Raw genomic sequence first — 13,205 nt, forward strand, 5'->3', positions numbered from 1 at the left:
ATTCTTCCATTCTTTGTCTTGGTCCCTCTCATTCTGCTTTCCCCATCCATATTATTGTTCTTTTTTTCCCTCCTTCTTTCCTCTCTCCCTTTTTTACACCCAGACCTCATTAGAGATCTCATCAGACTTCTCACTTCAGTTCCATTCATCCACCCCAAACCTTTCGTCTGTCTCAGTAATAACTGTCATACCTTATTCCTGTTCACCCTGGTCCATCTCTCAAGGCACTGAAGAGTGCTATATAAAGACCCAAATTCAACACATTACTACATGTCTTACCTGGAGCTGTCTTGATCCCATTCACCAATGGCTTCCCAACATTGCTATGACTGCTCCTGGAGATCTCATCCTTTTCATCTCCTCGTGACGATTGTACCAATGAACTGCGAAGCTTGGACTGCTTGTCTACTGCATCCCTTTCTTTCCTCAAAGTTGTACTTTTTGGAGACTTTTCACTCGTGTCTCTAGATGTCTGCTTTGCAAGTGTGGGTGAACGTTTACCTTTGATATCGATCTTCCGAGCTGGAGATAAGGACTTAGGTTTGTTCAAAGGCTTTCTCAGCCCTTTACTTTTCTCTTTTATGTCTTTTTTGGATATTTTGTCCCCTTTGCTCAGATTTTGCTCCTGTAGTAATATCTCTGGGTCAACCATACACACATCTGGGTGAGGAGGGTGAGGATAAGGATCCATCAATGGAGCAGGCTGAGGATCATGACCTTGTCTTGCGCTACTGTGGTGTGAGCTACCTATAGCTTTGTCCACGGGGAGAAAATCTGCATCTTCATCAGAGTCCATCACAGCATCTGCTGTGATTGATGGACACTCTTCTGTTCCTGGAGGGACATCTGAATCAGACTGGGATGATCCAGAGTCACTGACAGATGTTGGAGGTGTTTCTTCAACTGTCACTGCTTGTGGCCGACTGCTACTGGTGTGGTGGACTCTTCTCTTTACTGATGGGTGCCCTTCCTCTTGGGAGTCATCACTGTCTTCTGAAATGTCATGAGGGCTCGGATTGATGAAGGATGGAGATAGCTCTCCCTTCCTATGCTTATATTCACACGATGAAAACCTTTCATCGTGTTCACGTGAGGCATCCAAACATGGTTCCATTTCACAAGAAGCATCACCATGGTCTTCACTTCTATAGGACTTAAATTCATGTTCAGGGGACATAAGGGATGAAGGACGGCTGCATTTTCCATTATCTTCCTCTTCAAAAAAAGGAGATGTTTGCCTGTCTGAGTCTGGAGAGATGTTTTTGTATGTTCCTTCTGCAGCATGAAAACCCTCCTGTTCTGTGCACTGAGTTGTCTGCTGTTGTGGTGAACTTGTGTTCACTTCAGTGGGACCATTTTCTGTTGCTGCTTCTTCCTGCTGATGGGGGGGGAAAGATGTCAGCACATCAGGCAAAGATGTCACTGCCATAAGCTTGTCAGAAAATGGCATTTGCTCTAAGCTTGCTGTACAGGTCTGTCTTAGAGTTTCATCTGCCGTGGTAGTAGATGTTGTACGACTGCATTCAATCCTACAGGGTAAGGTGCCATCATCCATGTTATACGTGCACGTGGAATCATGTTCATCGAAAGATGTATCCTCTTCGGTCTCAGCTGAGCACTTGACCGAGTCGGCAGGAATCAATGGAGACACGTCCCACAGACTCCGGGCAGGTAGCTCTGTATCTGTTGCAGGGGCAGTTGAGTAAGAGGAAACCATGTGAGAGTATAATCCCTCTGCTGTGCTCTGTGTCACAGTGGTGATGTTTTCAGTGGACTCCTCTGAAAAACTGTGTGATTCATCTACATGCACATCTTTCAGATATGATATATCCCTGGCTGGAAGCATGGAAACCTTATCCTCCGCACTAGAGCTCAGTGGTGAAAAGCTGGTTAAGGAGGCCTCTAAACCACTAACCTTTTCAGTCACCTCTAAGTAATCATCTGATTTACATCTGTCTGAAGAAGAAGCATCAAATGTTGGTGAGCTTGGAGGCTTATCATCATGTCGAGTTGTCGGTGATTCAATCTGGTGACCTCCATGTTTCTGGTGACAGGAAATATCAATGGGCATAGGTGCCTCTACCTGCCTTTCTAATATTGAGAATTCATACCCTGATCCAGATTGTCTTGCAGCATCCCATATTGCTGACGGTGACTGCCTGTCTTCAAAATCATCTTTAATTGGGAATTTTAAGCTAGTATCCCTGGGACACTCTAAAACTGTCTCTTTCTCCTGGTAGTCCCTTGTTTCAGTATGGTCACCTTGCAAATACTGTCCATAATCTGCCCTCTCCTCATCGGAACTTTGCTCATTTTCAGATGCACAGATGTCTCTTAAAACAGCTACACCAGTAATCTCTGTGACACTTTCATTGGAAAATGTTGCCACTTTCCTAGGTGCATAGTCAGCATTACCAGTTAAACACATCGACCCAAAATCTTTAGGTTCAGCAAGAAGAGTAAACTCTGAGAGATCTGCTTTCTCCATCTCCAAGACATCTGTGTATACATCCCTTTCACCAGGTTTTTCAATTGCCGAACACAAAACCGGAGACTTGGATTCCTTCTCAGATTGCTCCTTGGCACCTTTTTCTAATTCAGAGTCACTTGCACTTTCTTCCACTGTCTCTGTTTTCTCATAGTACAGGTCTTTGGACTCAGGATCTTTTGGTGACAAAGAGACATGCTCATGACTGCTTAAAACTATATTTTCATCCCGATGGACTGCTTCAGTGAGTGGAATTGAGTGTCCCTGATCAACAATGCTGTCGTGGTCAGTTTGTGGTGAAAGCTCTTTGCTACTGCTTGTGGGTGACTGATGTGTTGCTGCATCAGATATACCTACTTTTATACTATCTAGGATCAACTTGCCCTGCATGTCATTCACTTCTTTTGGAGTTAAATCAATGGTTGCAGCTTCTTTACTAGCTGAACGTTTTTCATGAATGTCTGTATACTCAAAAGCTGTCAAATCACCTTTGTCTTTGGGAGAAACAGGGGACGAGAGCTCCTTTTCAGCAGAGGTATAGAGGCAAGACTCTTCTTCTTTTGTGGAGAAGTGATAAAGCAGCTCATTGTTTGACATTTGCGTTTTCTCTAGCCAGCTTGTTTCATCTGAAACATCACTAGTGATATCTGACCGATCCTTGTCAATGTACAGTATGCTTTGTGGCTCTACTTCTTCTGTAATGGATCCAGTTAGTGCAACTTTCTTATAAACGTCAGCATACTGAAATGTTTTGTCATCCGGATATGGGGTAGGTTCTCTATCTTTGTGATGTTCCATTGCGCCTCCTTCCTTCGATTCACAAAGCTCTTTCTCAGGGGAATATAATTCAAAAGTACAAATAGGTTTCTTCGAACTGTTCTCTTCATTGTAGTATGTTTGCCTGAAGGTGGGTGGTTCCTCATATCTCACTGGCGTAGTCTCCTCCTCCTGATGGTATCCCCCTAGAGAGACCTGGACGGTTTCTTTTTGTAAAATTGTGCTTTCCATTAGAGGAGCCTCACTATATTCATACTCTTTTTTACTGGAAGTGTATGCAAAAGCAGAAGAGGCTGTCCCTTTTTCTTTTATTTCTGCTGTGTCAGTCTCTGTGGTTTGAGATTTACTTTCACATTCAATGTTTTGCTCTAGTTCTGATTTAGTAGCAGATGCTAATGTATCTTGACAAAGGGAGCTATAGGTCAACACCTCCTGTGAGTCAATCCGAGTTGTTTCTGCTTGTAATGAATAAACACACTCATCTACAAGAAGAGGCCTATCTGGGTCCCGTAAATGCATGCTGCCTTCATCGTCATCATCATCAGGTTGACCAGATGATGTAAGTGGTGGTGACACTGCCCGTGCTTGCTCCAGCGACTTAGCATATAATTGTGATGCTTCCTTCTCCACATCTTCCAAGTAAAAGTATTCATGCTCTTGCTTAAATGTAGAGTCTTTCTCTTGCTTCTCTAGAGTAGATATGCCACCTTTAGTTTCCTCTAGTGATACAGATTTAGAGACCGTGGCTGTCTCTTCAGATTTTTCTGGCTGTAATTGAGAAAGAGGCAATGTAGTCTTCATGGAGAATGTTTCAACATCTGCACCCAAAGAAAGATCTGGAGAGTCTCTAATTGCAATCTTCTCATTTGAAAGTGATGACGCTAAGTTAGAATGAGGATCTACTTCTTGAGAGAACTTTGCAGTTTCTGTATCCCACTGATTGTTTTCCTCCACAGAAGGTTTCCCAGATTTTAGCTGGAGTTTTTCATCTTCAAAATAAGGATATTCTGATCCCCATGCTGCCTTATCTTGCATTTCAGGAGTTGATTTGTAGGAAAGAGAACTCTGGATCATTTGATTTTCTATTGCGCAGACAGATTGTTTCCTTTCACACTCTTCAATCTCGTCCAAGAATGTGCTTTCCCTTTCCTCAATGTACTTTAATCTGCTTTCTCTCTCTTCTGTAATGTGTTCCTTCACTTCAATTTGCTGCTGCTCCTCTATCTCTTCCTCTATCTCTTCCTCTATCTCCATTGTCTCATCTTGTTGTGTCTCATCTTCTTCTGTGAACCAAACTTTCTTTTCAGTGGCATAATCTTTAAAATAAATATTATCTACTCCAGCATATTTATCGTCCTTAATGGGAGTCTGCTCTGGGGAAAGTTCAGGGGACTGATATTCAACTGTGACCTGTTCAGTAAACTTCAGTGACTTAACTGCTTGAGGAGAGACTTCTGTGGGGGAGGTTTCTGGGTATATATCTTCCTCTTCAACAGTGCTCTTTTTAGTGAAACCAAGGTGTGACCATTCAGCAGATTGTTCGTCACTACACATTTCGGGTGCTTGGTTATCCGGAAATGAAACATGTTCTGTGAAAGATATTGGCTTTGTGTCCCCTGGAGGAAATTCTTGTGAGGACATCTCTAAGGAATATTTATCTTTTGCCTTGATCTCTCCTGCTGGGTGATACACCTCTTCCATTGATTTTTCCTCTTCTGGAAAGTCAGCATACTGTTGTGGAACATGAGTAATTTCTGTGTAAGAGAGAGACTTTGAATCCTCTAACAAGAAATCCTTTGATGTGGGTGGTGGAGTAACATCATCTTGAACTAACGTTTCTTCAGAATAATGCAATTGTTTCACATCCCCTAGTGACAATGCATGATCAGAGCCATGTGAGTAAAACTCATCTGTAAGTATAGTTTCATCTTTCACTATAAAAGGCTTCACATCTTCATGTGTTGTGCTTTTGACAGTGTGCTCTGGATCATGTTCAATATATGAAAATTGATAAGAGATATCATCTTTTCCTGGATTTTTTTCTGCATACGGCTTCATATCTACTTGTTGGATACTTGTGTTGGACAACTCTGTTGGCATTTCATCCTTTATTGGGCTGTATTCCTTGGAGCAAAAGGATACTGTATCTTCTGCATAAAGACTTTCCTTGAAAAGGTGATCTGGGCTTTGTTCTCTAGAGCTACTGGTTGTCTTGTCTTCCACATAAATGCTAGTAGTAGAAATTGGCTCACCAAGATATGATACTTTTTCAAAATCAGGAGACACACCTTGAGGGCTGAAATCTTCCTCTTCTGTCTCTGGTGAGTATTTTTTTGTAGAAGAGTACTTTTCAAAGAGGGCATCATTTTCACTTTTTACTGTTTCTCCTTGTTTATGTCTATCGAGAGAAAGTTCTTCCTTAGTATATGGAAAATCATCCTCTTTAGACATTGAATCCAACATGCAGTCTAAATCAGGCCTCTCCTCCACAAATACATAAGACTCTTTCTCAGAGATGTGAATGTATGAGTTCAACTGGTCTTCATTTTTTACTTCAAATTCGCCTTCTGCCATTTTTGAAGTTGTTACCTCATTGTCATCCTTAGTAGCAAGAGATGGCCCCCGCTGCACTTCAAATAGCTCTGCATGCATTGCTTCAGATTTATCCTCCACCGGGGACTGATGGAAAGGGGTGTGTCCAGCACTGGTTGGTCCAGACTGTGTTGGTGAGGTCATCTTGACAGTGCTGTCATCAGGGCTGATGCACCTCTCTTCAGTTTCTCCAAAACTGCTATCTGCTTGGTATAAAGGTAGCTTTACTTCTTCTGGGGATGATGGAATGTCTTCAGTGTCTTTCATTTCTGTGAGTACTTCACTTGAAACTGTCTCTGTTGAAATGTGTTGGGAAAACATTAATGTACTATAATGTCCCCTTTCCGGCATTTCAAAATTTGGAGTCTCATCTGCTTCCTCATCCTCCTCCTCCTCCTCTTCTTCATCATCATCAAGACCCTTTTCGTGAATATTCGTTTTCCCAACTCTTTCAACATGTGGCTGAAAGTCTTCAGAAGGTGGAGATTTAAAACATTTGTCTTCTTCTAAGGATGATGTTGGGGAAATGGTTCCGGCAGAGGGCAAGTACTCTAACCCTTGAGTTGCATCTGTGCGGGATGATGGAATACTGCTTGGTGTGTCCATTACTAAAGAACTTTTGCCAGTTTCTTCTGTTTTGGGAGCTGTGATGGATGCCACAGATTGATCTTCACCCACTGATGTTGCAAATGAGGAAAGCTTATCACATTCCGTAATTGAAGTGGCTGATGAAATGTGCTCTTCTTCAGCTAGGGGTGCAGCAATAATATTAGCATGATATGCAGCAATTTCAGGTTCTTGGTCAATATAGGCCTTGGCATCCCTCCCTGGAACAGACATGGCCTCAATACCGTGAATAGCATCAAATGATCCAGGTTCATCAGGGACAGAAATATCATAACTTCCAACATCATACTTCAAGTGAGGAATCCGTTCTTCTTGCTCATCATGTATTTCTTCATCCGAAATTGTTTGCTCTGTCTCTGAATAACCAGGAATTGTTTCATCTTGGATGTATGAAATTTGTTCTGTAGCAGCTCCAGAGGACACAGGGACATTGTTCTGGTACTGTACTTCTTTGGTTAAGTCCCCTTCAGGCAGCTTTGTGAAAGGAATATGATCCTCCTTTTCAGGAATAGAACCTAAAAATGCATTTGCCTCTTCTCCATCACCTTCATGGATCCTGGGTGTGTAATACATACCCTCATTCTCTGGGTGATAGAGCGGTTTCATAGAATGAATCTCCTCTTTAAGAAAAATGGTATGATCTTCTTTTTGTTCTTTTAATTCCTTTTCTACCAAATGCAAGCAATCTTTGTCATATTCCTCTCCTCTTTCCGTGTGCTGCTCTATATCTGACTCCTCTGGTGTCCTATCATCACCAACATTCTGCTTCCCCTCATCTTCCTCCCCATTTCCGGTTTCCACAGACTGTTCTTCACTTGGTGTTATTGCTGTATCTTGTCTGTCTCCCATTACCAACGTCTGTACATCTAATGTTTCTTCTGTTTGCTTAACTTTCTCCTCAAACTCTCCCAAATCGGTAGGTTCCTCCATTGCGGTTCCTTCATCCTCAAATTTCTCACTTAATTCTGCAGTTTCCTCCTCTTTGGGCATTGGCTTTTCTTCATTTGGAGACTCACCTTCCACATCAGTTGTAGTGATTCCCTCATCTGGGGATTCCACTGGAGTCATCTTCGCTGAAATGGTCTCTGCTAATATTATTTCTCCTTCATGATTGTCAAATGTTTCTATGTCATGATGTTGCTTCTCAATGTCCTCAGCTTGTTTTGTATCTGAGTCACCTGCTTCAGTAGTGAATACATCTGGAATCATCATCAATTCCACTTTCTCTTCCTCTTTTAAGTCCTCAAAGTCTTTAGTAAGATCTTCAGGTGAAGACATAGCTGACCTATGCTCAACTACATCAACCACTGCTGGAGGTCTCTTTATAGCTAATTGCTGCACTGCAACACTATTACGTTCCACTGGTACATCCTTTTCAACTTTAGATTTAATTTTATCTATTTTAACTTTACTTGGAAGCTTGGCTTTGTGGAGAGTTTTTCTCACTTCTGGTGTGAACGGTCTTAAATCTGGTTTGGGTACTTTCTTTAATTCAGGTTTTGTTTCCTTATTTTTATCTTCCTTCTTTAAGTCTTTCTTTTCTTCTTTTTTACCATCATCTTTTTTATCCTTTCTTTCCTTCTTAATCTCTTTCTTTTCTTTGTCTTTCTTCTCATCCATTTTGAACACTTTTTCTTTGGGGTGCTTTTTTCCTACCTTTTCTTTGAGAAGTTTCCTCTTCTCTGCTTTTGCTGCATCACTTGTTTCTATTTTCGCTTTTTCAACTCTTCTTTGTTTCTCTACCATTTTTTCAATGGGTTCCCTGACTTTTTTCTCACCTTTAATTTCTTTCAAAGACTCTGATCTAAACTCTTTAGCCAGTTCCTCGGGTGCTTCTTCTTTCTTTCCTGGCTTTCCTGTAGAAGGTTTGGAAATTGCCTTGAGGCTTTCTTTGCTGTCAGTTCTTTGTCTAATCTTTGTCTGTTTAAGAACAGATGGGGGCATTCCAGAAGATATATCTTTTTGTGTGGCCACTGGATACCTTAGAAAATCTAAATGCTTTAACTTTTCAAGACCTTCCAAAATTTTATTTTGAGGGGCATTTCCAGGGAACAATACACGCACAATTTTTTCTGTGGGACTGGCGGGTAGCCAAACTACCAGCGCTGTGATAGATGTAAGGTATGGAACTGAGATTTCACCCTCTTTTCCATTGGCAAGAATAATGCCAGTCTTTGCTTTGCTATTTCCAGCCCATTTCTGCATTAAGAACTGCATTTCTTTGCTATCTTTCACAGGATTTAGAATATACATATCTAGTCTCCCGACTCCCATTTTGTGAAATAAAGTAAGGGGCTCAATAGTGCTGCTCACAACTCTATAAAGGGGCTCTGGTTTGATCCCCAATTTGTTTAGGTACTGTAAAGTAAGGCATGCCTCTTCAATGCTTCTCTTCACCTTCATGGTGGATTCAGGCATCTTGAGCTTTTCAGGGACATTAAAGAAAACTACCCCCAATTCTGGAGAAATAAGATTCTTCATCCAGTCACTGTATGTCGTGGACCCCTGAGATTGTTCTTCATCCTGCTCAACAATCTTCCTCTGAAGCAGCCCATTAATCCCCGGTAGATTGTCTGCACCAATATGCGTCAGGAGAATAGAGTCAATTCTGTCCAAATGTCGAACCAGTTTCCAAAAGCAGGACTTTCTTTCAGAGCCTCCGTCGACCAGTATATTGAATCCATTAACCGCAAAAAGAGCTGAATCACCTCTCCCACCTGGGAATATGTAACAGCATGGTTTAGACAGCTTTAGAAATCCACCTGATGTTGGAGGTTCCAATAGGTCAAAGGGGGATGGCACATCAATTGTCTCCGAGACATACTCTGCAAACTCAGAGACGCCATCCATTTCAGGCAGGATTGGTTCAGGGTTCAGCTTCAAATTAATTTTCTCCTGAAAACTGGACTGTCCAAGGTTGCACCAGTCACCTTCTCCCAAGCAGGAAACAGTGAGGGAGGCCTTGATTTTTGGATCAGTGTTGCTGAGTAGCTGGCAAACCTGTTAAGAAGACAAAGGAACGAATGAACTGCTAGAATATAGAAGGATGCAGAAATAGGCATATTTTTCAGTGACATATAAGGGATGATAAGGCGAAATGATATGGAGTATTGTTATGGATATGAGCATGAGTAAGGACATTCCGTTTGCTTCAAATGATGTGCAAACAATCTACATTTATGGGGACATTAATTGTGAGAAAGTAGACTAGAAAACCGCATTAAGTAATTGCTTTACTATAGAAGGTATGAATTACTCACTGCAGTGAATTTGTATTTTTAGTCCTACACCCTTCCCCTCTCCATCTATACTCTTGGATTAAAGGTGGCAGAGTACTGTGCACTGCAACAATAAAAGCTTTAGTTAACCCAGTGTATCTGGGTGACACAAGATTCACCTGCCACAATTGGCTCCATCACAGTACTAGGAGCAGTGACGTAGCGAAACTTTAGGGGGCCCTCCTGCAAAGTACATGGAGGAGGGTGGCCTTCTCCCAGACCCAGTCTGTATACTGTGCTCTGAGGGGGGGCCCTGGACCTCGGGGACCCCCTGCACAGTGGAAGCTGCAGGGGCTAAAGTTACGCCGCTGACTTGGAGGGAGGCAAGCCACCCTTAGTTACAGAATAATGCTATGCAGAGTCATGTCTCCTGCAGGCGATGTGTCAGAGAAACACAGATGGCGAATCATGGCCCTCAAACATACTAATATGAATCTAGGTTTCTGGAAAGGAAGGGAACACTAACCCCATGTTTTCTTGAGATTGCCATTACTCCTTACCTATTATCCCTTCTTCTAAAATGGACACTCATTGGGCTTGGGGGGGTCCATCTCTTGGTTCCTGTGCAGTGCAAACTGAAATCGTTGTATATTTTGAGCATGAAATGAGAGTCACAAGGCTTAGCACACTTCAGCACCACAAAGGAGAGGAAAGAAGCCTGAAATGAATTACAGCGTTCTGCAGTGACACCACCCTTTCAAGCAGGGAGACACTTTTCCTCCTGCAGTGTCTAGCAATGCTCCTACGAAAAGGATCCATTGGACAGGATCAGAGGTGCAGTGTTAATGAACAAGCTGTAATGGTGCCATCTGCTGCAAATTGCACATGAACTTAGATATGCGGAGGGGTCAAAGTGTATTTCTCCATTAAATATTTTGTGTCTCATGTTCTTGCATTGCTGAGCCCAAAATTGTACTTCCACCAGATCTACATGTCACTTCCAAGCACCAATCTCTTGTAATATTATTCCCATGAGCACAGGTTGAATTCAACATGTATAACACTAACTGACTGTGATCTCTGAGTCACCCAGAAAATGCTCTTTGGGGGGAAGATAAAAAGTGTTCCAGAAATTAATTCCAAATACCATGCGCATTTGGTGCAGAGTGTAATGCTTTGATGACTGCAATAGATTAGCTAGTTTTTTCCGACAATCAGCTTGCCATCACACCCACGAGTCAGCCAGAACAGGAATCAGTCACTAATTCTTTGATTTTCAGGGAGCTATTGTTAAATCTGTGCTGAGAATAAAATTGAGAGTTTGCTGGAAGCTACGCGTTGGTCTAAGAGGAAGGAGCATTGCTACGTTTGTAGCCACCTGCATAGGTGTTCAAGGAGCTGTCTGAAATATCTCAGAGAACGGCTATCTAGATCATGGAATGTAGTGCTAGTTAAAAGATGTCAACTTTGAACTACCTTCTTCACTTGCCATATGAGGTGCCCTTTCTTGAGGGAAGCTAGAAGGGGACTGAACTAGTGGTCCAAGAGTCCAGTCCTTGACAGCTATGGGGACGAGAGCCCAAGTTGTCATAAAGGCTAACTTATTTTTACTGTGACATATACTGACCAAGACATCCTTGACTAGTCAATGAATAGGATGCACCTTCATGAGGAGTCCTTTACCTCAGCTACCTGCTTGTCAGTAACCTCATCAGTGGTAGGAAGCCTAGCAGTCGGCAGATGCAGCAAGCCTGATTCAGTCCCCCATGATGACCTAGAGTTCCAAAGTAAAACATCTGACTGGATCAAACCATGTTAGAGTATCCGACCCATGCTCCATCACAGGTCTAAAATCACACCTACGTCCTGCTCCCCACAGCCCGCTGGCCATCATTGGTGCATAATGCTTTTTGGTGCTATTTTTATTTAAATCTTTTAAAAATACATATCTGTGGTTGCACTTTTTGAATTTGTGTTCTTTTGGTGTCAATTTGTTCATTAACTTTGTCTCTATTATTAATTAGAGTGTTTTTTTATTGCGTTGTATATTTGACTTTTTAACCTTTTTGGTACTTTTAAATACTTGACACATTTTTTTATATTATATGATGTACATTCTGAGATTGAGGCTTTGTGGGCACCGATTTAAAAAAAGATTGGCATTGGAAGGAAGATAAATTATCAGTTGCAAGTAATTTGCAGCTCAGCATGCTCCTATGAATTACTCTATACCACTACCTTGTCTGATTTCACGGTCACAACAGAGAATAGAATAATGTGAAGGGAGAAAGTAGTGTAGGACATTGTTTGAAGTGTCAATCAGCCAAGTTTCTGTGAGGATTAGGATATCAAGATTGAGGTCTAAAACTGTGTTTGAAAGCTACAGGCAGTGTTAACTGGAGATCGACAATTATGTAGCATGGATTATACAGTTGAGTAAGTGGTCTTGGAGACAGGACAGTTTGGGAGTTCATTGGACACTTGAATAAAGTTGATGAGTTCCTTATTCCTGGTTGGAGGGTATTATCAGGGTGCTGGAAGGGTGGGATGGAGGAAGTGTGTTGAGCCTGGGTATGGCCAGATTTGTTGCTAGATACTAATGATATGCAAACAATTAATAGGTGCAAATGGCGTAAGTATTCAAATTACATCCAATCGAAGGACAGTAAAATGTCATGTTTATATGATGAGGTAAACATGTATCTAAATAGCATGTGTCATTTATTGGAAGCTGTTTTAACTATAAAATTGCTTTAAACATCCCTCAATATCCTCGACCTCTTACCAGATCATTGTTTGAGGTTGTAATGTTTCTGAAACTAATGGACGTAAACCTGGAAGGAATCGGCTTGCTGAAAATGTATCTTATGGCAATGCTAGGTGCTATATGACTCAAATTGCTGGCAATCTTATATTCCAAATAATCACTCAAGAAACTCCTACAGCGAGGTACTATTCAACAAAATGTGAATACTGATTCCTTAAGGGAATGGTAAGACCGATTGGAGAAGGATTCATCATTACAGCTGCACCTAATCACTCTTAGAAAGTGGTGCACAATGCTGGCAGAAACTCAGCAAAAGGGTAAGGAACTGTCAACAGTCACTCAAACTGACTTATCCATCCCAAGTTAGTGCTCTGTCACCCAAAAGGCCAGGATTGAATAAAAATAATACAGCGCTAAGGGTCTGAGACAACTCTTGTTATATTCCATTTTCTGCAGTCATCCGTGAAATTAAGGGTACACCTACATAAAAGCGAACTGTGTAACCATGCCTAGAGTTTCGCATGTAAGTGAGTCTGACACATAATGATAGCAGTCTGACACATATCAATGTAGGAACCACAATCAAAGTGAATGCAGGGTAGGCCACAAATCAGCACAATGGAAATTCAGGCATGGCTTGATAATATGATTGGCCTTCCTAGTTTACGGAAAAAAATATTCAAAACAAGTTTCTAGAAACCTACAGGAGCTGGAGCTCTGTGAGTTAAAATTATTA

The 13,205-nt window shown here is 41.7% G+C and overlaps 1 protein-coding gene across 2 annotated transcripts in view; it reads right to left on the reverse strand.

The window, feature by feature from the left end:
- The window catches only part of MAP1A (microtubule associated protein 1A), a 546,065-nt gene that overhangs the window by 134,854 nt on the left and 398,006 nt on the right, over window positions 1-13,205 (reverse strand). For both annotated transcript variants that reach the window (XM_078683312.1, XM_078683311.1), the window contains exon 4: window positions 280-9,484. In XM_078683312.1, coding sequence (XP_078539438.1) covers window positions 280-9,334 — 9,055 coding nt within the window. In that variant the 5' untranslated portion in view covers window positions 9,335-9,484. The remainder of the gene's footprint in view (window positions 1-279; window positions 9,485-13,205) is intronic.

The sequence above is a fragment of the Lissotriton helveticus genome, chromosome 3_1 (genome assembly GCF_964261635.1).
Source record: "Lissotriton helveticus chromosome 3_1, aLisHel1.1, whole genome shotgun sequence".
Lineage (NCBI taxonomy): Eukaryota > Metazoa > Chordata > Amphibia > Caudata > Salamandridae > Lissotriton > Lissotriton helveticus.